At 46.9% G+C, this 27,178-nt stretch overlaps 2 protein-coding genes across 10 annotated transcripts in view; one reads left to right on the forward strand and one right to left on the reverse strand.

The window, feature by feature from the left end:
* Nucleotides 1-419: 419 nt before the first annotated feature.
* TIGD5 (tigger transposable element derived 5) lies at nt 420-7,508 on the reverse strand. The gene has a single exon (XM_006131684.5). The coding sequence runs from the start codon at nt 7,333-7,335 to the stop codon at nt 5,197-5,199; it is 2,139 nt and encodes a 712-aa protein (XP_006131746.4). The 5' UTR covers nt 7,336-7,508; the 3' UTR covers nt 420-5,196.
* Nucleotides 7,509-7,579: 71 nt separating this feature from the next.
* Nucleotides 7,580-27,178, forward strand: part of EEF1D (eukaryotic translation elongation factor 1 delta) — a 30,872-nt gene continuing 11,273 nt past the window's right edge. For 2 of the 9 annotated variants that reach the window (XM_075919972.2, XM_075919973.2), the window contains exons 1-3: nt 15,232-16,496; nt 21,183-21,306; nt 23,826-23,897. In XM_075919972.2, coding sequence (XP_075776087.2) covers nt 15,232-16,496; nt 21,183-21,306; nt 23,826-23,897 — 1,461 coding nt within the window. Of the gene's footprint in view, nt 7,721-9,653; nt 9,708-9,735; nt 9,755-15,231; nt 16,497-21,182; nt 21,307-23,825; nt 23,898-27,178 lie in introns of those variants that run through there. The other 7 variants (XM_075919974.2, XM_075919975.2, XM_075919976.2 and 4 more) reach the window with 6 other exon arrangements.

Genomic DNA, 27,178 nt, shown 5'->3' on the forward strand with positions numbered 1-27,178 from the left:
TATTAGCCAGGATGGGTAGGAATGGTATCCCTGGACTCTGCTTCTCTGGAGGTGGGTGACAGGGCAGGGATCCCATGAGGATTACCTGTTGTGATCCCTCCTTCTGGGGCATCTGGTATTGGCCACTGTCAGCAGACAGGACACTGGGCTAGATGGACCTTTGGTCTGACCCAGTGTGGCCGTTCTTATACAGATCCTACCACCAGTTCAGGGGCAGCAGCTCCTTGGACAGTCTGACGCATTAACACAGAAGAGCAGATCCTCAGGACAGACTGAAGCAACTCACGGATTGTTTTCTGAAAGCTGACACTGAAATACACCAGGAGATTTGAGCATGTGACCGAGAGAACGAGGAGATCATGGATTTACGAAGGGTTATTTCTGTGCAACACGCAGCTGAAGTTTTGAAAAAACACACCTTTCATTTTGCTGACAGCTTTATTAATCCCCAAAGACCAGGACTGGCAGCAGTAACTACTAGACTCTGTTGCCTGGCAGAAACCATACATGGCAGAATAAGACTGCTAAGGGCAGCGGTAGGCGTGTTTTCTTGGGGAGGAAGGGAATGGGAGGAGGGCTGCATCTTTTACAGCAGCTAGTACTGCAAAGCTGGCTACTCAAAAAGAATCCTCACATTCACAGTCCGACGGTTGAAACATACTAGGGTTCCCAGGGAAACAAGGTTCCAGATGAAACATACAAGGCCTGAGATTTAGCCACTATTTCTTCATGTTTCCTAAACAACAAAACAGAACAGCAGAACCTTTCAAAACTGTTTCCTATCTAGAAATTACATGACTTCAACAACATCCTAAAAGGCGCTCCACATTTTTCTACACTCCCTAATAGTAACCATACATAGGTGGCTGATCAGTGAGATGGGATAACTGGTACCTCCCTTACTTCATCACCCAATTGTGACCTTCATTCATATCACATTAAGCAAATTAAGGATGTAAGCCACTAGTTGCTTCCCTCCACTTGCTGCCTATCAAGAGGCTGGGGGAGGGCGGGGGACCAGGCATGAACGGGAAATCAGCTGATTCCTGGTTAACACCCAGTCGCAGACTCTGCTTTTTAAATGTATTAAGATCCTGCTGGCCCTTAATACATTAAAAATCAGAAGCGCAGCAGGGGGGGACACCTAGGAATCAGCTGGCCTGGCTCGCACCGGGTCCCCCGCTACGCACCTGCCCTTTAAATGTATTAAGAGCCAGCAGGCTCCCCCGCTTAGATGGAAAATCCATCGATTAATTAATCTATATTTAATATCCCTACAGCAAATAGTTAGCAAATATTCATCAGGTCTCTGGGGCAGGACCAGCATCTTCTCAGGTCTCCTCTGACCCACCTGGCAGCTAAAAAGAACAAAACCACCCCACATACATCCATTTTCACCACTCTTGTTCGGGTGGTATTAATCATCTCTAGGACAAGTCAAATGACCATGCCAATTTTCTCCAATACAACTTAAGTCTCATCTTTTATCATGACAGTTTTCATTTACCCTCCCTCACACTTACAGACCCAGCTCATTTTGCTACCTATGACTGCATCCTGCCCCTCACAAAAGATCACAATTTCTTTATAAAAAAAAAATCTGGCACCACCTTCCAATGTGATCCTGGATTCTCCATCAACCTCCTTCTCTCTACACTTCAGTGAGATCGAGATTTCTTCCAGACCAAAAACACCTTTACTCCATCCATCCATCTCATCCCAAGCTTCTCTAAGACATGACATGGTTGATTACTCCCAGCTTCTTAAATCTTCTCCTCCAATGGATCTAGCTGCTCTTTTTCATGGTGGTCTCCGTTTCAGATTGCTGCTCTAGCAACCCTTAGCTTTCATACAGATAACGCCCCACGTTTAAGCCAATGCTATCTAAACTTCACCCAACTGAGACCAATACTGGCATCTTCCTGGAAAGCAGAAGGATAAACCTAAGTTGCTTAAAAAGGAGCATTTTGCAGGCAGTCATTCTTAGAGGTTCAAGCTAGCGACTACATGAGCCCAGTTTGCCATGTTCCATCTTGACAATCTGTGAGCCCATCTCAGCTAAAAGTTTTAGACTAGGACCTTTCCACCAGCAGTTGTGAAAACAAAGGAAATCAGTTTTTTGCCTTGAAACAGTCCAAGTGCCAAGCATTTACTGTATTTTCCTAATCATCTTTTCCTGGTTCCCTTAACAACACTGATCACAGAGAGGGAGAGTTTTTAAAAACATTTTTATGAAAATGGAAGTTAATACCTTACTGATGTGAGGAAATTTGTTCCAGTTACTTGTTTGCCATGCTTACGCCTGATTTTTGTAGTTAATGGCTCATCCTTTAACAGATCACTTTTGGAAACACAGCGCATGAGAGCAGACATCTACTCTATCAGCAATGGAAATGCCAAATAAATTCCAGTTCTGGAATCTTTATTTCTTGCAATGATACGAAGCAAGAAAGATCCCACCTTGAATTTCAGGGCCTGAGGCTGTGAAACTGGGTACTTATAAAATATTTTTACTTTATAATTGAATACACTGTTTCTGGAGCCACTGAAGGAAACGGGATCCCACCAAGGTCCCGTTTTCAGAGTCACTTTTCACATACCAGCCACACTCATTTCAAGAATAAAGGACATTAGTAACTGTAAAGCTTAGCCAGCCAGCCAGCCACAGAATTAACAGCTTGACAACTCCTTCAACCTTCCCAACAATGCAGTCCTTTGGAAACAGAAGCTGTAGTTGGTTAATGTCCTCAGGAATTTTTATGCTTAAATGGGATCTTCCCTCATCCTTAAGTGATGCATGCAGCTCCACTGTCTCTCAGAATTCCTAATCTCCTTCCAAGAGTGATATTTTAAACGTTCATAGAGATTCACAGACATTAAGGCCTAAAGGGACTATTAGTTCACCTCTAGCATAAGACAGGCCATGCAATTTCACCACATCATCTCTACATTGAGCCAAATACTTGCATTTGACTACAGGATATCTTTTAGCAATATACACATTACTGACCTACTTTCAAAGTCAGGTGGCTTAGGGCTAAAATGTAACCTTTAAAAAAAATTAAATGATAAAACCTAATAGAATTTTTTTTCAAATAATCAAAGTAAGTAACTTGGAAGTAATTATGCAACTTAAAACTTTCCCCTTGTTAGCATACACAACCCAAACACTGCCATATGCCTATATGTAACAGTGAGAAAATTACTGATTACAAAGCAATGTGAAACGGATTAGACTATTTCCAAATGCTGGCTCTGGAAACAGTGGAAATTGTACAAAAATATAGGTATTTGTAACTGTCTCATTTGCTGTCTTCACCTGTCCCTAAAACAGCTACTCCAAAGCAGAAGCTGGAATCCCAGTTTTAAAGGCTACTATTCAGAGCTAATTATCCAAATGGAGGAGAAAACCAGGTTTATAAGGCAATTGTATTAATTTATTCACTCTTCTTCATCTCAAGATATGAGATTTTATTTTGTAAACAACTCTCAGTATTAGTTCATGGGCTCAGAAGCAAGAGCTGAACCACAATTCAAGAGATTCTTTTTCAGAGCAGCCAGTGTTTTTACAGATAACTAGATGACTTTGCCTACTGAAACAAATTTAGGAGGATCACATACAGTTGAACAGTGAATGCAATTTCAAGGGTTAAATCAAAAGCTTACTTGCCACATCATTTTGAAGAAAAGTCACATTAAAATCTATTTTGCTTCACTATACATCCGGCTAAAGGAACGATTTACCAAAAGCCCCCAAAGTGGAATAGAAATCGATTAGCTCTTCATAGACTCTGAAGTTACGAGATGGAAAAGATGGCTATGTATCCATCCCCACAATGCAGAACTGTTCAACTATTTTTTTTGTTGCTAAATAGCAGACTAAAAGTAATTAAAAAAAATCAGGCAAAGAAAGATTCCAATTGGAATCTCATACCTGTATTTTTTAATAGAAATGTTGTGGACCACACCAATTTCTGCCTCACCCCAGCTGCAGGTCATGTTACGGGCAGCCTCCAAGAGGCAAAACCAGCAATCTGCTTGCAGAATATCCCACTGCTGAAGGGAGTTTTAGTCTCTTCCTGGCCACTGAGCTTAACTGTTTTGCTATAAGACTGGAAAATAAAGTGGGGTTTTTTTTGGAAGTCTTAAGTATCCATGGTTTAAGAGCTACAGCAGCCCTCATGCACATCAAGTCACCATGGAGTGGACATTAGCTCACCAACTCTTAGGGTGGCCTGCAGCTTATCAAGAATACCCCCAGCCCAGAGCGTACCAGTTCCAATCCAGTGCATGTGAAACCCACCGCTGATTTAAACCCATCCTAGTATAAGAAGCAGCCAGTTAGCAGATGGGAAGGATAAAAGCAACCAGCCCCCTCCAGAGTGTGAACAAAGACACCCAAGCCAGTGGCTGCTGCAGTTTACGTCCGGGTAGCAGTTACAGTCCAGTGATGGGTTTAGATCCAGCTGCTACCGGGATTCACCTCCGTGAGGCTGCAGCCAGGTTACCTGTTTCACTTCCTTCCCTGCCAGCACTTTTTTCCCCCCCTCTTTACAGCTTGAGAAGAAAGAGCCTCTTTTGGTGGTGAGTAACCAGGCTCAACCGCCTTCCCCGCCCAGCAGCACTGGTACTGCTGACCATCTCACAGTGCCGCCATTGCTGGTCCCAGAATCCCCTCCTCCAATCAAGCTGGGGGGCAGTGTGCTTTCTGTGTCCCCCACCTAAGCCCTTCTCAGGGATGTTCCCTCAATCCCAGGAGGATGTGGGTAAGCCCATGCCCCAGGCCTCTCAGTGACACTGAATGCAGGGATAGGGCCCCCTGCCTCTGCCCCACAAGCTTGGGGGATATGCTGAGGTCGGGGGTCAGGATTAACCCTCCAGTGATGTTGCAAGGGATTATCCTCCTCCATCCATGGAGCAGGGACTAGCACCTCCCAATGACATTTAAAGTGAGGAATAGCCCTCAAGTGATGGCACTTTGTGGGCCGTTGGTCCCCCTTATTAGCCCCAGGAGGTAGGGTTACCCTGCAGTGACCGTACAGCAGGCAGGAGTTCCCAGCCCCACAAGGTAGGAGACCCCATCCTTAAGCATTGATGGGTAGGAGGACTGGCCCCCATTGTAGAGTTGGGTTTAGGGGCTACACCCTCAAAGGTGCAGCAGCAGGTGGCTGACCAGCTCCTGTCCCCTTGCTCCCTCTAGGAATCTGAGCTACCCCCTCGGTGCAGCCGCTGGGCCATACTGATGAGGGAGCGGAGCTGCACCAACTTGAGCGGCCCCACCTGCCGGGGGTCCTGGCTCTCCAGCCAGCGCAGAGCTGTCTCTAAGCCCCTGATGGCTTCCTGAGCCGTGGGCAGTGGGGGATCCCCTCCTTCCTCCACTCCACTGCCTCTTCCCCCTGCTCCCACCCCTGCTGCCTCCTCCTCCTCCTCCCCCACGCAGCCTCCAGGTTCCTCATCCCCACCGTCCCCTTCCCCATCTTCCCCCTCCGTGCCTGGCGCCACATCGTCCAGGTGTAGCCAGTCAGCCACTTCCTCGGGTGCCAGATGCTTGTAAGCCAGAGCAGCCAGGTGGGTGAGGTCGCTGAAGACCTTGCTGTCCCCACCGCCTCCATCCTCGCCCAGCGGCTCTCCCTGCTCCTCCTCCCCGGGCTGGGGCTCGAAGGCAGCGCGCAGCCCCAGCAGCCAGCACTTCTCGATGGAGCCAGCAGGGATGAGATCCCAGGAGAGGCCAGCCAGGTACAGCATGTCCTTGAGCAGGAAGGAGCGCACAAAGTCCAAGGGGCCATTCCCAGCCGGGCAGGGCCCTCCGGTTGGGCCTCCTCCCCCACTGGCCACGCAAGACACTGCCAACCGCAGCAGTTCCCGCTTGTAGAGTTGCTTGAAGGCGGACACCACGCCTTGCTCCAGTGGGGCCGGGATACGGCCTCCCCCTCCAGCCGAGCCGCCCCCTGCCGCAGCCTTGGAGAGGAAGAGGGCTCGGATAGAGCCATCCGGGGTCTGCAGCTGGGGTGGCTCTTCAGGGCCAGCACCGGAAGGTGGCGGGGAGCTGCTGAGCAACAACACCGCCTTCTGCTGGAGGCAGCTGCGGCGCAGGTAACGCTTGACTCCGGGCACAAAGTCTTCAAAGAACCAGGCCCGGAGGAGGGCAGGTCCGAGCCGGGCCTCGGGGCTGTAGCGGTAGCAAGCCGGGAACTTGTCCTGGTTGTGGTGCCGGAGACTGGGCGGGTCCGGGAGCCCCCCGACCACCAGCGGTTTCAGCTTGTGCGAGCCAGTCAGGTTAGCGGCCAGCAGTACGGTGACGCGCTCCTTCACCGCCAGCCTCCGGCGGGGGGGAGCCGGCACGCGGGGGGAACGGACCCGCAGCTCCCCAGCCTGGCCCGGCAGCAGCTTCCAGTAGAGTCCGGTTACGTTGGCGTTGTAGATCTGCTCGTCCCCGTAGCCGCCCCCGTCCGAAGGAACGGCAGCGGGCGGCGGCGGCGACAGGAGCAGCGAGGGGTCGGGGAAGGCGGACGAGGCGGCCCCGGGTTCCAGCTCCGGCTTGAGCGGCGGGGTGCCCGGAGCGGCGGGGTCCCCCCCTCCACCTTCGCCGTAGATGCGCTGGCTGGAGATGCCGTGCCGCTTCTGCCAGCGCCAGAACCAGCCGTGGCTGGCCTTGAAGGTGCACTCGGGGCCGTAGATCTGGCGGGCGAAGGCCTCGGCCTGGGCCTGGATGATGGGCCCCGAGAGGGGCACGCCGTGCTGCCGCAGGGTGAGGAACCAGGTGTAGACGGCCCGGTCGATCTCCTCCTCGTTGGCCAGGCGCATCTTCTTGCGCTGGGTGCCCACCTCGCCGCCCAGCTGGTCCAGGAACCAGCGCAGCTTGGGCTCGTCCTTGAGCCAGCCGCGCAGCGTGCCGCCGGGCACCCCGAAGTCGCGGCACACCGAGGCCTGGCGCTCGCCCGTCTTCACGCGCTCGATGGCCTGCAGCTTGTCCTTGATGGAGTAGGCGCGGCGGAAGGCCGCCAGCCCGCCCCGCCGGCACCGCGCCGCCGCCCGCGGCTCCCGCCCGCCCGGCTCCTCCCGCCCCCCGCTGCCGCCCGGCCCCTGCGGGGAGCGTCTGCGCCGCGGGCCCGGCTCCCCGCCGGCCGGGGGCCGCCGCGCGTCCATGCGCGGCCCCCGCTTAGCGCCCGGCCCCGCCCGGCCCGCGTCCATGGCGGGGGCGGCCGCGCGGAGCCATGCGGGCCGGGGCGCGTTATAACCGGGGTGGAGGGGGGGGCGGGGAGCCGAGCTCTTTTGTCTCCTCTGCGGCCCCGGAGAGCCGATAGGGCGGGACGGCGGCCACCGCGCATGCGTCATCGCTGCTCGCCCCGAGGTGGAACGTCCCAGTCCCCCCCCCCCCCCCCCCCGCACACGCCTCCCGTTGGACTCTTCCACCTGTAATTCCTACAGCCGGCCTCCTCGCCGGAATGGTCCATCGTCCCAAGCGGGGGAGGGGGTGTCCCACCCTGGGGAGGGGGCGTCCCACCCTCCTGTGTGTCCCTCCCTCCCCGGGCCTGTTCCATTTCCCCGCAGCCGGGAGCGTGCTTCCACAGAACGGGCCCCAGAGCGGCTCCTCGACATTCAGCCGCCCCCCCTCCCGCGCCGCCACGGTTGGTCGGCGCCGCGACCCAGAATCCCCCGCGCGGCCAGCGCGGCTTCCTTTCTGCCGACGGAGGCCGAGCGGAGCGCAGCCGCCCGCCGCGTGAGTAGCGAGCCCCGCGGGGGGAGGGGCGGCGAGGCCAGGCTCGCTCCGTGGGGGGGGGGGGGGGGGTCCCGGCTGCCCCCCCCCCCGCGGGGGGCCTCACCGGCGCCCCCAGCATCTGCCCCTCCCCGTGAGCGGCCCCGCTTCTCCCGGGGGGGGGGCGTGTCCCTGAGGGGGGGGCCCCCCCGGGTTGTGCCTCCCAGCGGGGCGCTCAGCTGCGGGCCCGGGGGCCCCCGGAGCGACCCCCCCGCCTGGGGGGATGAGGGGGGGCGAACTCTGCGGCGCGGACTCCCCCCCCCCCCCCCCCCCCGCTCTGCCCGGTCCCTGGAGGCTCCGGGAAAGCGGCAGCGCCCCCGCGTCTCGGCCCGTCTGCCCCGCAGCGCCCTTGCGCCGTCCCTAGGGAAGGTCCCACCCCTCTCCGCGCAGCCCCTGCCCCCAGCCTGGCGGGATCGGCTGCTGCTCTTCCTTCCTCCTCCCGGGCTGTGCTGCAGCCCAGCTCCCTCGCCCCTGGTTCAATTCTCATTTATTCTCTTCACAACCACAGAGCGCCGCCTGCCTTGTTAAAACGGGTCTGAGTGACACGCACGAGGGGTCTTCGCAAGCGCGTTGTTCCATTCCCCAGTGTCCCCTCTTCCGGGGATTCCTGGCATCTCCCATAGGGATATTAAATACCGGTTAATTAAATAGTTGATTAGTCTCATGAATTCTTATCGGTTAGAACTCAGCTATTCTATCGTCCTAGGGGTGGGACTGGCAGCCAGTGCGCTCTGGCCCCACTTCCGAGGAGTCCCCTGCAGTACAAGGTGCCAGGTGGGAGCCGGTCTGCGACAGGAGCCAATTTAAAAAACCGCTCCCCTTGAGGACCGTCTGCCTTTCGCCCTGCTCTGGTACCTCTGATACAGAGGCAGCAGCGGGGTGGCAGCAGCCCCTGTCTGGGCATACTGGGGGGGCAGGTCTGAGCTCCCAGACCTAGCACAAACCAGAACTGAGCTGGGCTGCCTGCCTGCTTGGCTCCTAATACGCTTTAAATGCAGACCCGCAGTCGGGGTAGGTCCCAGATCAGCCAATGCTGAGCCGGGCTGCTGGCCAGCCTACTAAAAAATGTACTGGTGTTGGGGGGATGTGTGTAATCTATAGCAGTGGTCTACAACCTTTTTCCATTCGTGACCCCCATGCCACGACCCACAGGTTGCACACCACTGGTCTGTAGCATTAACAGATAAGCTTTTGCTTATCCATTGATTGACTAACTGTTACGTGCCTACCTCCCCAGTGATGGCAGCTTGTTGATCTGTAGACAATTACAACTTTAATGCTTAAAACTGCGGGTTCTACTCACTAAATGTTGGGGAGTATTTGCGTCTCCTCTACCTTTTCTGGCTTTTTGATTTCCACCAAAATCAGTAGGATTCTGCCTGTTGTTAGGATGTCAAATCCTGTTTGTTTGGCTAACAGGTTAAACATTTTGTTTAACTGATTAACCGATTAAAGGGCCAAGCGCAGAGGGGGAGCTCCAGCCTTGAGTTCCCATGCCTTTCTCCCCCACTCCCCTTCCCTGCTGGGCTGGAAGGCCCACCCAAAACAGCCCTTGCCTGTGGTCCTAATCTGAGCAGTCTCTGCTGAAGGGGCACCTGGGCCAGCTGCAGACAAGGTGCTCCTCAGAACACTGGAGTAGCCCCTGTCTGTGGTGCCCCCATGCCAGCCCCCAGGGAGCACTCCCTGGCAGGTGGGGGGGGGGTTACTTCAGCCCCATTGGTTAACTGGTTGAACTTAAGGTACATATTCTTTTCCTGTGCTTGGCTTTCCTTCTTTCCTGTAGGTATACTTTCCTCTGCTCCCTCACTCACTGTTCTATTCATTCACTGATACTTGTTGATTTATTTTTCTTATTAAAACTTACTACTTATCCTTTCTCTACTCTGATTTTCTGCAGAACTGCATACTTTTGTCTGGAGGAGCAAATGGAGCCTTTCTTTCTCTGTGACAGGTATCTCCAGACCTGCTTTTCCACACCTATTAGCAGAGTACTTTTAGGTACTGCTTATTGGTTGCTGTATCACCTGTGGCCAGATGTCAGGGTTTCACGGGATCATAGTTGGGAGGTCCCAGCTGTCTTTTTGTGGGCTGATTGGCAGTGCTTTTGCTCAGTTACATCCTGAAGCACTCCACTATCTTCCCATAAGAAGTACTGCAGGTAGCTGGATTGGTAACTTCTTTAGTGGAATTAAACACTTGACTAACATGATTCTTGCTTATGTGTGTGTAATTGAATTAATTACCAAATTTTGGGCTGGGAGCAGAGGGCATGGAATACTAAACCTGCTTCCTTCTCCAATTATTTCCCCTCGGTTTTAACTTTGTAGTTGACAATTATTTTCCTGGCTGTTGCTGGGATTAACTTTCGGTAGATTTTATTGGGGCATGGATGTGATGTGAGAGAGTGCATGAGTATTCTCTCTATAATCCTTGTTGGCTCTGTTTAGCTCTGATACCAAACATTAGAAACAGATTATGTCCAGAATGAGGACATGTTGATGTGCAGAGTTGAAAAAAAAAGTATTACAGCACACATGCGGGGGAATAACCTAATCATAAAGGTGCATTTTGTTAAAGAATCAGGATGACAGTTTTCATATTACTTTTCAGTGAAGCTTTTTGGGATTTGCTGTCTCTTTCATTATCAATGGGTTCTAAGGCATGGGTTTCCAAACTGGGGGAGCTTGAAGAAGTTCTGGGGAGGGGGCTCAAGGTGACCCAGCCCCCTCCATCAATTCCCCCCCCCAAGAAAGAGCCCAGTCTGTCCATCTGTTTGGGCATCTGCTCAACAAGTTTTGCTGCTATATTTTTTTTGGAGGGTGGGGACGTGAGGGTTTCTCAAAAATCAAAAAGGGGTCGTGATGTGGAAAAGTTTAGGAACCACTGCTCGAAGTCATTAGTGGTAATCTTGCACTGTTTAAGATTGTGGGTTTTGAAAAGCACATCACCCTCCAGCAACGTAATATTAGTGGACTGCATTTAAGTATCGAGCAGAGTTCTTTACTTCTACTGTGAAGAGTTCTTCTACTGATGTCTGCTGTTGACATACTCAGAAATAGGAACTGTTGCAGAGATTCTTCTTAAAGCTCAGTAAGATTAATGAGCACTAAGCTTTACAACTAAAAATAAAGTTTGACTTTTCAAGTGTCATAGGCTATGTCTACCCTATCAGTTTGTTTGCCTAATTTATGCTACCTCCCTGAGTGACATAAGTTACACTTAAAAAACAATGAATAGTTACATTGACATATACACGGGTGTGGACAGTGCTGTGCTGATCAAGAATGTCTTTCCCATTGACTTAGAGCAACTGTGTTGGAGAGCTTGTGGTGGTGGTATATATAAAATTAAATAAAAGGTTGATTTCTGCTTAATCCACCATGCCCTGGAGGGGTCTGATAAATATCTTAAGCAGACTGGCTGTGGCCTGCAGTTTGGGTGTTGGAGGGAATTAACTTTAAAAACATCGTTTGACTGATATTGAAATATATTTGGTCTGTCTCAAAACCACTCTTGACTAAAAAGGAGATCTGTTTAAATTCTTAGGGGGACTAGACATCTTCCAGAAATTGTTTTTGTATAATCTTTTTAACAAACTTCTGCTACAGGCCGTTTTTTTTTGTTTTGTTTTGAATCTTTCATTCACTGCTAGTTGGCACAAGCTAATTAACATCTCTAACTATTCTTGGTACTCTGCAAACTTTTGTAGCTTATTTAAGGCTGATCCATATCAAACACAAGACATAATTCCAGTGTATACTTAATCTAACTGTATGTTTAGTGCCAACTAGTTTAAAACAAATGCAGTTGGGTTTTAGATGAATCTGTACATAGTTCCATTTAGTTAGCACTAAACTCGTTCGTGTTAAGCAGCCACAACTTCTCAGTAAACTGTGTTGTTACTAATTTTTATGAAAGCTAAAACATTTTATACAAGTAATATCCTGTCTAGTATTACAACTCGTTTCATTGTGCTCTCACTGGTTCCACATCTCTAGAAATAAAACTCTCTCACTTCTCCTATCGTTATTTCTTAATGCTATCATAGGAACTAAAAAAGTAAGTACTCCTGGTCAATAACTTGTCACATCTGCTTTCATTTTTCCCAAGAAAATCACTGGATTGCATGTATTGGTGCTGGGAGTTTGTTCATATCAGTTATAAACGGGTCACTGTCAATTTAAGTTTTCTGTCTTCTAATAGAAATGACCATTCTTATAGGAGTTTAGTATTCACCGTACAACAGTTCATTTTGGTTTCATTTCTTTGGAGAACAAAATCTCTCATCTGGTTTTACATGGGAACACATAAATCCTGCAATAGGTAATAGTGTTCTATGTACATTATGTATTTAATGAGGGCACTTGCCTCCATATTCATACCATAATGCTTGCTACTTGATTGGTTTATCAGAGGCCATTTGATGAGTTGCAAGAAACTGTTACTAATATGTTAAAATGGATTAAGTAATATTCTATTTTATCTGCTGTGCGTTTGTTGCCTTACGTCAGTACTGCAGGTTACAGTACTGCAGGTTAAACACGTATTAGCAGGATATTAAGAGCTAAGTTGAGATTCTTTACTTCCTCCAAGGGTCTGTGTTATCCTGTCTTCTCTAGCATAGTTGAGAAGTGTAGCCAGAAGATTACCTTTCGATGCAGAACTGCTACAGATTGACCCAATACAGTCAGATGTTACTTAGGCTTTATCTGCTCACTTCCAGCTTATATTTTGTTCTTGTATCATTTAAGAGACTCCAAATCCAGTGAGCAATCCATCGTCCCTTTCCCATCTTCACTTACTGTTCAGTAACTAAAATTCAGGTTATTTCTTCCTGTTTGGAGGACCTTACTACTTTTCTTAGGATACACTGGAAGAAAGCTCCTGTGGAAAACAGTTCCTCAGTGCAAACTGTCAAACAACCCATTCCCTTTAAAAGATTTCTTGTACAAATTGAACCTCTCTAGTGCTGCACTCTGTGGTCCAGCAATATCAGTGGTTCGGCATGATTTTAGTTATCCACTGTCCACTTATGAGTGTGGCCAAGTTTCTGGTGGTTCCATAAAGTTTGTTTATAAAAGTGTGTTTACAGCCACCAGTCCTGGCTCTGTGTTCAGCTCTAATTTACTCCTAAATGTCTTCTAGGAGGCCAGTAAGTAGTGGAATTGTTGGTAATGCAGCTAGACAATATTGACCTCCTGTGGTTCAGCAAATTCTCAGGTTTGCACCGTGTCAGGTCCTGAGGTGCCGGACTAGAGAGGTTCAACCTCTAATACGTATTACTATTCAACATTTGTCATGTGGGGTAGAGCCTGCTTCTTTTTTCCATTAAGAGTACAAAGGTGTAACATGTAACATATTGTACAAGTCAGAAATCTAATGCTAAAATAAGTTTGGTCTACTACGCTTTTTCAATGAAAGCGGGTGACAGATTCTCTTTGTCATAGAATACTTTGTGCACCTGATAAACATTTTAGTCATTTTTATGCAACTTGCACATATTCTGCTGTTGACCTATGACGTGATGTCATTGTTGCCTTCTTGGTCACAATGCCAAGGAAGCTGTGACAACATGGCTTATCCCAATGGCCAGATCAGCGTTGCTGCTTGATCCCCCACACTGCATCCAACTTACTGGCGTGCTTTGACTTTGAAAGTAATAGGATTAATTCTCTGTGTTTTTCAAGTGGGTGGTTCACGGTAGTAAGTAGTATTTTATTAATATGTATAGGGTAAAGCAACTAGTTAAGCTAATATTTTAAATACATCTGCCTGACTTTCAGGGTTTCCAGTTTTCATATGTTAAGAGATTTTTTTAGATTGTTTCAGTTGGACAAGAGTTGTTCAGTATCTTCTATAGCTGTGACAAGTATACATTTTTTGTGGTTTCAATACTGTATGTAGGCTATAGGTACTTTTTAATATCTAATGTCAAAATTCCCCAAATAGTAACAAATTTCACTTTAAAATGGCAAAGGCAAAATGTTTGAAAATACTTCCCCTCTTTATTTGTCTGCCAAGTCCTGAGTTAGTAATTCTGATTTTTTTCTAACTATCATCACCATCTGCACCTAATCGAAGGTTGAGAAATGTTCAGTTTTAGATTATTCTGATTTGAACATCAATTGCAGAGTGAAATTGAAACTTGAAACTGAGATGGCAGGTAAGCAAAGAGGGGATCTGACTTTTCAGCTACTTAATTTTAAATTGGATTTGTGCATAATTCAACACACTTATTAATTTACTGTCTTGAAACTTGGTAGCTAACCATTACGTGGATTTCTGAGCACTGGTGTAAATCCTGCAGTTAGGAAAGCTATCTCCAATGTCGTGTCTGATAATTTTGGTATCCTGTAAGTTAAATTTAACTTCATAGTGGATTATAAACAGTATTTAACGCACAAATCTTACACCAAACACATGCAACATTTATTCCACTTCTTTGTATGGGATATTTCACTTTATTTAAATGTGAAACAATAGCATTTAATAAAGTTTAGCATAAAATTGTAGGTTGATCTTTCTAAAGTTGCTGTGTTGAAAATAAGTTTTGTCACATATATATGAACCGAGACCATCCTTTTAAACTCTTGTCCTGTGCATTTGTCAGTAATTTATTTTTAACTGAAATGCAATGAGTGTCAAAGTTTGTTGCTTCAAAATACATTAGATTACTCATGGTTTCCAAGAAAGTCAGGAGCCCATTATTAACATATAGCCTTATTTCAGCCTAATAATGGGTGCACATTCTATGAAGGGAAACTCCATCAATTAAAGGAAATAAAGCTCATTTTCACGAACATATCTTATGAAAAAATACACAAACACCCCTGTCTCAGTTAACTTTGTGCACTTCTGGCAATATTTCTTTGCTCCCATTGTTGTTTTCATAGCAGTCCATACAGCATGTTCAGTATTAACAGTGGCCACAGAAAAAATCTTCATGGATAGGGAATCTTTTTTTTTTTTTTTAAACAAGTCTCCTAAAATATGGACACATTGTTGATGTTTAACAGATGTTGATTTGGAAAATACCTTTTACTGCTAAATGAAATTTTGAAAAGAATTCAAATTTGGTCTACACTACTGACAACTGTGCCTTACAGTGTAAAATGTGAACAACATATGATGCTCATGGCTTTAGTTTTTTGAGGACTTCATATAGTTAAGACCAGACCAAACATGAATGTGGAAGCAGATAACTTAATTTAAAAGGTTCTTTATGAGAAATGGATCAATTTTGGAATTGGATAACTTAATTACTTCTCACTGAAATGTGTAAACAATGAAATGGAAATTAAATTAAATGTCCAAAGAACCATTTCTTAATTATTATGACTGGGTGTTGTGATCTTTTGATATCATCTTTGCAGTGTTTAAGAAATGGCTAAAATCTATTGCATGCCACTGGCTTGATAAGTTATGTTGCAACTACATTATTGTGCTTGTCTTTTAATGCTGCCACTCTTTGGAAGATGAGGACAAGGAAGCTCCCATACGCACTAGAAAAGATCTGGTTGGACAAGCACAGGTATGACGAAGCGGAGAGGCTCTACTATGAAAGAGAAGCCATGCTGGCAGCCTCAGCCCCTGAAAACTGCCAAGAGGTGGAGGCAGTAAACAGTGTTTGCTATGATGAGCCCCCGGAGGGTGAATTGAAAGACATGAAAAGAATTAGAAATGGGAAGAAACAAAAGAAGAGGAAGCGCTCTCCAAAAACCAGGAGTTTGGTTTGCAAGGTGGACTTCGTCCTGACGGGTTTGTTAGCTGACCGTGTGTGGTTTGACAAACCTTTCTTCGATCGCGCTGAAAATGTGTTCAGGAAGAAACTTGCAGATGACCTGACCCAGAAGGCCCCTGAGACTGACCTGGCGGCTGAGCAGCCAGCATTTGTGTCTAGGTCAGAAGAAACTATCCCAGCTGTTCATGAGCCAAGAAGGAATCTAGCAGCCATGCACTGCACCCATGCTAGTCTGATTGCTTGTCACCATGTCATCCAGGGCATCTGGGTCAACAAATTCAGCTTTGATGATGCAGAGAAGGAGTTTGTTGAAAGGTCTCAATCTTTTGTTCCTCCATGCTTCCTAGATCTTCCATCTGTACGATGGAACAGTGACTATGGTGACGTTGGTCAGAGAACTCCAGATGAAGGCTATATGACTGCTCTAGCAACGCCTGCTACACCATGTCCATCAACAGATGTTATGATCCATTCTGGTGCCTCTTTTCTTACCAGTTTGCCAAGTCCTGCCCACCAAACGGTTAATGGCAAGCCTCAGATACTGAGCTTGCAGGCACTGATCTCGGAGGTGTGGCTGGAGAAACCTATTTATGATGATGCTGAGAGATGCTTCTATGAGAACATGACTGATGGGCATCCTCCAGGGAAAGTGAGGCCGCAAGAGCGCAGCCGTCCAGAAGCCTCGAGGAGCAGCCGAAAGGAGAAGAAAGGCCGCATTCCCGGACAACGAATGAATGCCCGACATGTGGAGTTCACCACCGACCCGCCTCTTCCTAAAGACGCTGAGTGCCTTCCACCTACCTGGTATTTCCTGCACAAGGACAGTGAACCTTTGTGGCTTAGTAAACCCACATATGACCGCGCCGAATCGCGATATTATGCATCTGAGGCCCTGGAAATGTTGAGCAGACAAGATAATGCAAGGGTTCCGGAATTCATGCTAGCAAAACCAACTCGACCTGCCTCTCGTGCTGCAAGCGTGCCCGCATCAGAAACTAAGTAGGAAAAGCTTATTCTGGGGTAACACTCAAGCTCTGAAAATTGATGGTTCAGGATTGAGCTGAAAGAATTTTGCATATGTAGAAGGCAAGCTCCCAGTGGGTCTGCAGTGCCAAATACAGCCATGGTGCTCCAGTCATTGAGCCAAGGGTCCTGTTTTAACCTGTGTCAGCCTTCATTTTCCAGCATGGTTATTGAAGGGGGTAATCCTTTTTAAAGTAGCTCACCCTTATGAGGGGGTGATAATTAATCCTCAAACACCCCTGTGAGGCTGGTATTTAGCTGGAGCCAGAGAAGTTAATTTGCTCAAGATCAGAAAGAACTGAAGTCAGAGGAGGGGTTAGAACTCGTGACTTGACTTAAATTCTTATCTCCAATTCGTGCTCAGAGCCTTTAATCCCAAAGTGCTTTTCTGGTAGAAAGGTGAAGGGGGTAACCATAGTGGTGGAGGGTGGGGGCAGGTGACTCAGCCCTTCATCATTATGAGTTTTATAAACTCGATATGAGGCAGATCTAGCAGTAACTTTTTGGGGGCTCAGACCATTAGAATAGATAGCGTGTTTGTGGTGCATGGGTATAAAGATCCATTGAACTCCACAAAAGAAGGGTTTTGCTCCAGTGACTTTGACCAAGATTGCCACAGAACTTGCTGTGTGTAGCTTGTCAGCTGGCCTCCACCCAAGAAATGGATTTTTTTTGTGGCACTGTATATATTCAGTTTGTGGAGAAGTGTTGAGATCCTTCAGGATGAAAGGTGCCATTTGACTCCCAAAATAGGCCCAACTTTGGCAGGAGAGAGCAGGTGCTTCCTATGCATAGCTGAGGGAAAAGCTAGTTTAGTTAATTTGATAAGTTATTTTGTCTGAAGGTGAGTGTTTAATCTGGGCAAGTTAGGAAGGTGAGCTAGATAATAATTAACAAATATTGAACTGGGAAGGGAGATGAATTTTTAAAATGCAGAAATATCCAAAGTTATTGGCTCTGATTAGTCTGATTGGAACAGTAATTGTTTTTTAAAGGCTGGAACGATTTGAAAACTTCCTGTTTTAGGTGAGTGCAGAACAGCGTTTTTTGTTACACGATCCACTGAACATGAAACAGTGTATTTTGAATTTACATAATTGCATTCTATTTGCGGAACCCAAGTTTTTCTACCTGTGGGGAAGTGATCAATCCAGCAGGGGTCAATGCAATCCAGCAGGGGTCGATTTATCATGTCTAGTACAGATGCTATAAATTGGTCACCATTTGCTCTCCTGTTGACTCAGTACTATCCCAGAACAAGAAGCACAAAGGGAGTTGACAGAACATTTCCTGTCAACTCACCCCTGTGAAGACACTGCAGTAAATAGATTGAAGTACAGGCAGTCCCCGGGTTACGTACAAGATAGGGACTGTAGGTTTGTTCTTAAGTTGAATCTGTATGTAAGTCGGAACTGGCGTCAGCCGCTGCTGAAACTGATCAGTTTCAACCGCGGCTTAATCTGGACGCCAGTTCTGACTTACATACGGATTCAACTTAAGAAACCCAGGCGTCCCCAAGTCAGCTGCTGCTGAAACTGATCAGCGGCTGATTCCAGGAAGCCTGGGGCAGAGCAACTCTGCCTCGGGCTTCCTGTAGTCAGCCGCTGGTCAGTTTCAGCAGCGGCTGACTTGGGGACACCTGGGGCAGAGCAGCTGGGGTGCTGCTGGGTTGCTCCAGTAGCGCGGCTCCTCGGCGCTACTGGAGCAACCCAGCAGCACCCCAGCTGCTCTGCCCCAGGCGTCCCCAAGTCAGCCGCTGCTGAAACTGACCAGCAGGGGCTGAATCAGGATGCCTGGGGCAGAGCAGCTGGGGTGCTGCCGGGTTGGTCCGGAGCGGCGCTGCGGGACCAACCCGGCAGCCCCCGGCTGCTCTACCCCAGGGGTAGGCAAGAAAAGCCTGGTCTGCTGGAGGGGGGGGGGGGCACTAGCTGCACTCCCCCTTCCCCCCCAGCAGACCAGGGAGACGGGGGTGGCGGGACTGCCCAAGTCCTCCACGGCTTTGCTCCGTCTCCCTGGTCTGCTGACCTGGGAGACGGGGGGCAAAGCCGCGGACCATGCCCGCAGGGGGACAGCTCAAGCGCGCCCGGGCTGTCTCGCTGCGGGCGTGCTCCAAGGCTTTGCTCCCCGTCTCCCTGCAGACCAGGGAGACGGGGAGCAGCTTTCTTCGCCCCGGAGAACGGGGGCGGCGGACCACGACGCATCTGGGCGTCCCGCTGCTCCTGTCCTCTGGGGCGAGAAAAGCCCCGTTCATAACTGCAGATCCGACGTAAGTCGGATGCACGTAACTCGGGGACTGCCTGTATGTCAACTTCAGCTATGCTGTTTACATAGCTGAAGTAGATTGGTCTCCCCTGTAATGTAGACCTACCCTCAGAGGCCACATTACTGTCTGAACTATAGCTCTTCATTTGGCTCATCCAAAGGCAAGTATATAAGTGTTGCCTTGTAGCCTGGCTCTGAGAGTTAGATTAATCTCAAACTGCATAGATTTATCATGCAGATTTATAGGTATTCCTTTCTCCTCCCTTTTGAGGAAATGCTTGTGATCCCTTGAGTTTTGAATAGTATTCTGTGCATCCAGCTGGACTAAGGAGAATGAACCAAACACTCTCCCCATGAAAGGAAAATTGTGACCATACAAAATGTTCAGTGTGTGATTGATCTGGCCTGTGACATAGGATTGTGGTAAACTGGCCCCAAGGAGCTTTGTGTTTGTGAATGGCATTTCTGCCAGTCTCTTTCAGGAATGGTGTGAATGTTGGGAAAGGGTGACAGAATTTGGATATATCAGTCTGTCTTGACCCCTCTCCAGTATTCTGACTAGTCTTGGTTCAGAGATGTTTTACAGCTTCATAGTACAAAGCACTACTTAGTCAACCAATGTTGAAATGAGGATTTGTAGGGCTTGTAAAAGTCTAGGCTGATTCATGAAATTGTGATCCCTTGCGGCATTTGAGTGACACAAACTTCTCATAAAAGTTCTTTAATGCCCTTTATTTTAGCTGAGCTCCTTAGCTGCTATGTCCCTGCTTACACTTCTCACAACAGGGTCTTGTAATTGCTGTTTCTTCATTGAGATGCTACTTTCTAGACTCTTCTTGCCCCCTTGAACTTACCTCTCATCCCTTGCTCCTGTATTGTGCAAGGCACCACATTAGATTCTTGCAATAGCCCCATCCCTCAGGACACCATGAAGTTAAATAGCTTTTGGAAGTTGTTCATCTTCATGCCCGTGTCCACTTAATCCTTTTACCTCTAAATTTGTCACCACATACGAATTAGTCGGTTGACCTACTTTCATAGCCGTTTAGAACCGCTGTGCATTTTAGAACATCCCCAGTATGCCCCATGTGGGGCAGAATTTCATGATTTCTGACTAACAGAATGCAGAATTGGAAAGCTCTCCCCAACAGTGTAATAGTTTAATTTCTAAATGACTACAGGATCATCTGAAAATACATCCCCTGCAGGTCTGTCTTCAAGCCCTCCATATGCAATCTTCTGAAATCCTTTCTCCTTCCTGACTTGAAAGGAGACACTTTTTCAAGGCCTCTGTCATGCTATGTACTATTGTGGGGTTAGCTAGGAGAACTGGGTAAACTAGTTCTATAGCACTCTCAGGGTACGTCTAAACTACATGGCTCCGTCGACGGAGCCATGTAGATTTGTTGTTTTGGCAAAGGCAAATGAAGCCGCGATTTAAATGATCACGGCTTCATTTAAACTTACGTGGCTGCCGCGCTGAGCTGACAAACGGCTGATCAGCTGTTTGTCGGCTCAGCGCGGCAGCCATGTAAATTTAAATGAAGCCGCGATCATTTAAATTGCGGCTTCATTTGCCTTTGCCTATAACCCTAATCTGCATGGCTCCATTGATGGAGCCATGTAGTCTAGACACAGCCTCAGTGATGCATTTCCCATCTGGGGGTCCATACTGCGCAATTATTGGAGTGGCACAGTTCTCATTTAAGTGTTACTGGGGAAATCTATTGGAGATAGTGTGCGGTAGAACTGTGTGCATGACTCCCTCCCCATCACGTGTTAGTCTTTAAAGTGATACATAGTTTGATCTTGTTAAAACAAAAGGAAAAACTAACACGGCTACCTCTCTATTACTATTCATCACTGGTTGAATACTGCTTCCTAACATAGTTGTAATGTCTAAAACACTGTGTCCACTATGTTGTGTTACAAGCTCTTCTAAGGAACTTAGATGAGTTTCTAAGGCTGGCTGATCATTTTTTTTTTTAAAAAAAACCTCTCTGAATATGAGCCCAAAGAGCTGTGATTCTCTGTTTTTAATTGACTTGTGTGATTTTTAAGTGTCATTTTTTGTCTATATATCTTGGTGCAGCTAGCCTTGCCTCAAGGGAAAGGTGCAGTGTCAGACCTGTACCCTCCCCCCACCCTACTTGGTGCTGTGTTGCTAAATACAGGGAGATTAGGCAGCCAGGGGTGGATGATTAGAATGCCCTGCTTTCTTAATAGGATCCTATTTACTTAGAGCTTTTCACTAGAGAGGAAGGCAGACACAGGGCAGAAAGCTACAATGCAGCCCTATTGGGGGGACGGGGGGAAGTGCGGTTTCTGACTGTTGAACAAAATACAGTCAACCACCCTTAAACATTCTGAGGTGCTCATATTGTCTCTTCCTGTTTGCAGAAAAATGGCAGCTGATTTCCTTGTGCATGAGAAGATCTGGTTTGATAAATTCAAGTATGACGATGCTGAGAGACGATACTATGAACAGATGAACGGACCATTTGCCAGTCCTTCCTGCCAACAGGTAATGCATGTTCTCAAGTAGTGAGGAGGTAGTTTTTGCAGCGTGCTAGAGTCTTTGCTCCTAGTACCAATAGCAGATGAAGGAATGATCCTTCTCCGCCTGTATATATTTGTTAAAGTCTGGTAGTAATTCTCCTAGTCTGGAGACCGATTTGTAAAAAATGCTCTCTTGCACTTCCAGATCCTATCAACAAATTCCCACTTGTTTGGTTTTCGCCCCCCTACTGTGTTCCATAGGCTACAGTTGGAGAAGTACAGTGTTCAAAATATAGGTTGTTTCTCACGTTGTGTACAGAACTGTTTGAATAGGGGTGAAATAGACATTTTGGAAAGCTGGGTTATCATTTACAACAATTGGTCTTAATCCTTCAGGCTACTTGTGCCCCACCTGCAGTGGACCACAATCAGGGTCTGTAACTTATCAGTGGGCAATTTCATATCCCATTTGCAAGAGCTGAGAACAAAAGTTGGGGCAATCTGGGAGGATGGGAAGTCAGATTATGGACTGACTAACATGAGCAACTCTTACGATGTCTAGTGGTTTCCTGTTTTGCCAGGGATCCATGTTCAGAGGTGTCCAAATGGCTTTTTAACCAGGCACATCCTGGAGATCTAGTGCATGATGGGAGTCTAGTGGTGCTAACTCTCCAGAGAGATTGTGATCCACATGCCTTTTTTGGCTTCCCCGGTGATGTTAACAGTAGGCCGCAGGGAATGCTGTGTGCAAGCAAAGGGTGGTGACTATGCTGGGGAAAGAGCAGGGCGATCTTGGCAAGCAAACTCCAGTTCTGCTATAAAGTAGTCAGGTGTCTCTCACTTACATTCCCGAGGTATCTGTACCCCCACCACTAGAGTAAGATTGTGGGCAGCAGTGGTGTTCCCTTCCTAAAATGTTACGGATGGTTAACTGCATGTTCACTTAATTGCATAGAAAGCTCCTTGAAATCATAAATGGCTTTTTTGCAAGTGGCAGGGCCGAGCTTTTAAACAAAGGTCAGTGCTTTAGTAGCATCTAGACATGTTCTGCAGAATTACTGCTGCCATTGCAGTCGCTTACAGCTTTCTACAACATGTATTTGAAGGGCAGACGTTCCCGTAGGTGGCCTACAAAAATTGGAGCTTGTAAGTAAAACATGAACGCAGATTATAAAGCATGACTGTGCTCTGTGTAGTAGAAAGGAGGATAGTTAGACTATCACGTGACATGAGGAACTTTCAGAGAGAGGAAATTTTTCCTGCCAAAAGTAGCCTGAAAGCCACCTGACTGATGCTATTAGAGCTGTTTATTGCAACACTCCCTTCCTAGTAAGGTTTAATGATCTTCATTAATTTTTTCTAGTTTGCATCTGATTTGGAAGTACCATGCTAGTGGGGGATTGTGTGGGGCTGTTTGGTGCCCGGTGTGAAAAGGTTTTTGATGCTCAGTTCAGTTTCCAGCAGACAAGAGTCCAGGTCACAGAAAGCTCAGCTATAATTAGTAGAGCCTGCGTGGTTACAAAATGTGCGTCCATATCTGCAAAAATGAGCCACAGATATCCGTGTGGACACCAGTGGATGCAGATACATGTGAGATGAAGCAGATATGCACAAATTTGCAGGGTTCTGGATACAAAATTTGTATCTGCATCCAAAACTGCTAAAATGAACTGCAGATTTGCAGGTCTCTAATAATCGGCGCCCTTGTTGGTAACCTCCTAGAGCCAAGGAGTACTTGGACTCTGGTAACTGAACTCTTACCTTAGGCCAGGGATGGGGAACCTTTTTTGGCTCGGGGGCCACTGACCCACAGAAAAATCAGTTCGGGCCGCACACAAAAAACACTCTTTATGTGGAGCCCAGCTGAAAAGGAGAAAGACCTTCCCCACATTCCCTTTGCATGCCAGAGCCTAGGGCAGCCCAGCCTAGTAGATTTTTTTTTTTTGTGCTCCTGCACCATGGTGGAGGAGCTGGAGTGCCAGTAGATTTCCCAGTGCAGAGGGGGGCTGTGAGCCTCGGGGGCGGATCAAGGCCGGAGGTTCTCCACCCCTGCCTTAGAAGGTGACCTCTCCAGTTTGGAAAATCCAGGGCTACTAGAGTCTGGACCACACTTACTCTTTCAATAGAAGATTTCAGTCTGCAGGACTTGGCCTCTTTTCTCCAGCATGAAATTTACACATAATCTTTTAAGGAAATTAGCTGCCTAACCAGAGCTATAAGGGTGCATTTATGAAAACCTGATAACCTGCCGGAGTGGTGGCTAGGCCAGCCTGTCTGGGTAATGCAATGGGGAGAAGCAAAACGCTGAGGTCTCAAAACTCTGCAACTAAATGCTGTTCTGGAGGCACAGCATGATGTGACCAATACTAATTTGCAGCCATTGCACTCTATGCCTCTTGGTTTTCAGCTGATGCTTCTTGGAAAGCTGCCGCCAGTGCTCACTTAACCATTTCAAATATCCCATCTTCCCCCTCTTAGCAGCCCACAGTAATTTCTCATGTTTCATTTTACAAAACATCTTGGTTCTTTCTGCGCTGTTTGCAGGAGAACGGAGCCAGCACGATCCTACGCGACATTGCCAGAGCCAGGGAGAATATCCAGAAATCACTGGCCGGAGTGAGTACCCATGATCTCACCAGCTGGCTACCTGCAGTCCATTTTTAGCTATGGCATATCTCGCAGATCTCCTCCACTATGACTGATTCCATAGATTGTGCAGCTTCTTATTTTCAGTTAGAGGAGACTGACAAGGTGTGGAGTGCTGTGTACCCCCTCACCCTGAACACCCTATATGACCAGAAATGCACGCTGTGTAACTGCTTACCATAGCACAATGGCTTCAAAATGAAAGCCTAATAGCAGTGAGTCTAAAATTCCCAGTGGTGTCTTCAAGAGTATGCATTTCTTCCTTTTTCTCCTTGTGCAGTGTGCAATGCTTGGGTTGGTTCTAGTGATCCTTAATGAGCATGTAACCAAATCACAGTTAAAATACTCCTGCTGAGCAGCAGAGGGGCAGCATGTATCTGTCAGCTGGGGCATGTCTGTATACTGGGGTACACTGAACTACCACCTTCTCTTTCCTGTTGGCTTTCAGTTAGGGTATGTGCAAAGAAATGGCATCTTCCATCTCGGTTTCCACGATACTCAGTTTGGTTACTCTGAACGCTACGACAATACTTTGATAATATCATCCCCTGCTGGAGCTTTTTTTTGCTGCTGATGCATAATCAGTTTGTCACAAAGCTGTCTGTTCTAATCGTGGTGATTGTTCAGAATGGAATTGAGCTCACGCATTCAGAGATGTTGTGCTAACTCCTTGGTGTGAGGTGGGAGTAAGCATAGTGACCAAATTCTAATCCAAGGTACGCCTCCTGTTTTCTCATCTGTAAAATGAAGGTAAGAGTATCGGCTACTCACAGGAAAGTGGTTGAGGCCAAATCAGTATTTGTGAAAACACTGAGATCCTCAGATGGAAGATGCTAAACAAATGCAAACATAGAACTATTAGGTGTCCTGGCCTATCAGTCCTCCTGAGGAAGGAACCTTGGAATGCAAAATATGCCTATTACAAGATGAGCAAAGACCCACATACCTTGAGTGGACCAAGAGGAATGGATGGAATTGCTTTTCCCTGGGTGCTGTCATTAACACTACATAAACAGCAGGTCCAAGTTCAGCTGTATGGTTCTGTGCTGAAGTAACAAATCATTTTTGGGAGTAAAGCTGCTCAGAATTGGGATCTTAACCTGCTTGGGATTTTCGGTATAAATCTTTAAATCTGAGGGTGCCTCTACACAGCAGGGCTTAAACTACGCAATTGACGCAGCAGTTATTTAGAAATTGGGAGCATCTGCACAGCACCTATTTCGAAATAGGGCGCTCTTCCTCCGACTTCCCTTACTCCTCGTACAGTGAGGGTTACAGGAGTCGGACTAACAATTCCTCCAGCTTGACAGTATTTTGAAATACCCCTAGTTATTTTGAAATAATGTTACTGTGTAGATGTACCCTAAGATGAAAGACCCGAATAGGGTCTCAACATCCTGGAGAGTTCAGCCAGCTATCAGACAAGATTTGAAAGCTTTTCAGATAAGAACAGAAAGTGGAATAGACTTTGATGCACCTTCCTAGTGGAGATCAGCCCCAACTTGAGTGCAAGTTCTTTCTTCTTTCTCCCCCATAACTCCACCTGGTGGTAAGAAGGGCATGGAGAAAGAGCCCTCCTCGTTCATTAGCTCTTATTGATCTTGCCATATCTTAGCTTCGTTAGCTTGTAGGGGTAGATGCCGCAATTTTAATTTTTCTTGTAAAGCACCATGTGTATCTGTTGTGCAACATCATAAATAACTCAGCAGCACCTCTGCTGGTACACAGCTAGGCAGTATGAGCAGACAGAAGTCTGAAATGTCACATTGCCTAGCTTTCTATCTCAAAAGCATCATTGTGAATTATGGACAGTAACAGCATAAGCATCAAAATCAGTCCTATAGAATAGCAGATTGGTCAACGTGGATTTTGTTCTCATACCTCACAAAACTACTAAATTTGTAGAATGACTTTGAAGGCCTGTTGGGTTTTGTGCATAGTAGCCAGGATTTTGTTGGGGGTGTGTGTGTCAATTTTTCAGCCTGATAGCCTAAACATAGAGCTAATTGTTCTCTGGCTCTCAGTAGAGATGGGTAGATGGAAGAACTCTCTTCTAGCTCTTTCCTCGTTGCATTTTATGGATCTCTTGCAAACAATAATACTGCAGTTTGACAGTCACAGTCTAGAAATGTGAGTAAATATGGTACAGTGGAAGGAATCTGAGGTAGTGGCTTACATCTCCAAAAATATTTTTTAAAGATGCCAGAAACATTTATTTGCACATACCTTTCATTCTGCTTTGCATGGACATGTCTGCTTTTATAATCACTCATTTCAGCCCATCTGCTTGATGCTAATATTTTCTGATGTACCTTTTAATATGTACACATAGAACAGTGTTGCAGCTGGAACGCATTGAATCATCAATACTAAGTGTGTAATCAAAGACTTCCTGATCTTTTTTTGTGATGTGACCATAAAATATATTGGAAGTCCAGAGACTAGTGGAACTTTAGTACACTTGCCTTGAAAATGTGAGAGTGGTCCCAGAGCACACGTGAATACAGAGATAGCTAGTGTCTTCATATACTGCTATTTGCAACCCTATTTCCCCAAAACAATGGAATGGCCTTTATTATTTGTATTACAGTGGTGTTTAGAAGCCTGAGTGAGATCCAGGCCACTGTGGGCTAACCACTGTGTGATGCAATCTCAGCCCTGAACAACTTTATTCTAGTCAAGACTAAGGTGGTGGTGGTTTCTCAGTTTTACAGATAGGAAACTGAAGCACAGAGGTGAAGTGACTTATCCAAGGACACACCAGAAGTTTGACAGAAAGAAATTGAACCCAGAATCTCTGTTCGGGCTGTAACCACAATTGTTTGTGGCTAAGCCACTGAACCAGGACTTAAATTCTGGGTTTTATTCCCTACTCCCCTACAGACTTCGGTAAGACACTTAAACTCTCTGTGTACATTCCCTGTCTGTAAAATGGGGTTTTTTGAGGTGGGATGAGGATGTATTTAGAAATAGTGTTGAGTGGTCTAGGCATAATTAGATATCCTTCCTCCACACCCACCAAAATCATTGTGGTGATTAACAGCCGTGTAATTTGGGTCAACTCCCTACATTAGTGCAATTTGAAATTTCTTCACTCTGGGTTGGGCTAGACTCATAAAAATATCTACAATTCTGGATTTTAATGTTTTCTTCTCCCCTAGTTGGTGTTCCTTTATCTGCTTTGAAGTATCTTGAGAGACCGAATTTTAGACACTTGCCAATCCTGTTCTATAACTCATTCCCCTATCATC

The sequence above is a fragment of the Pelodiscus sinensis genome, chromosome 2 (assembly GCF_052426305.1).
Source record: "Pelodiscus sinensis isolate ZL-2025 chromosome 2, ASM5242630v1, whole genome shotgun sequence".
Lineage (NCBI taxonomy): Eukaryota > Metazoa > Chordata > Testudines > Trionychidae > Pelodiscus > Pelodiscus sinensis.

Coding starts and splice junctions, on each gene's coding strand:
- TIGD5 (XM_006131684.5), bottom strand. CDS start 7,335: ATGACGCATGCGCGGTGGCCGCCGTCCCGCCCTATCGGCTCTCCGGGG.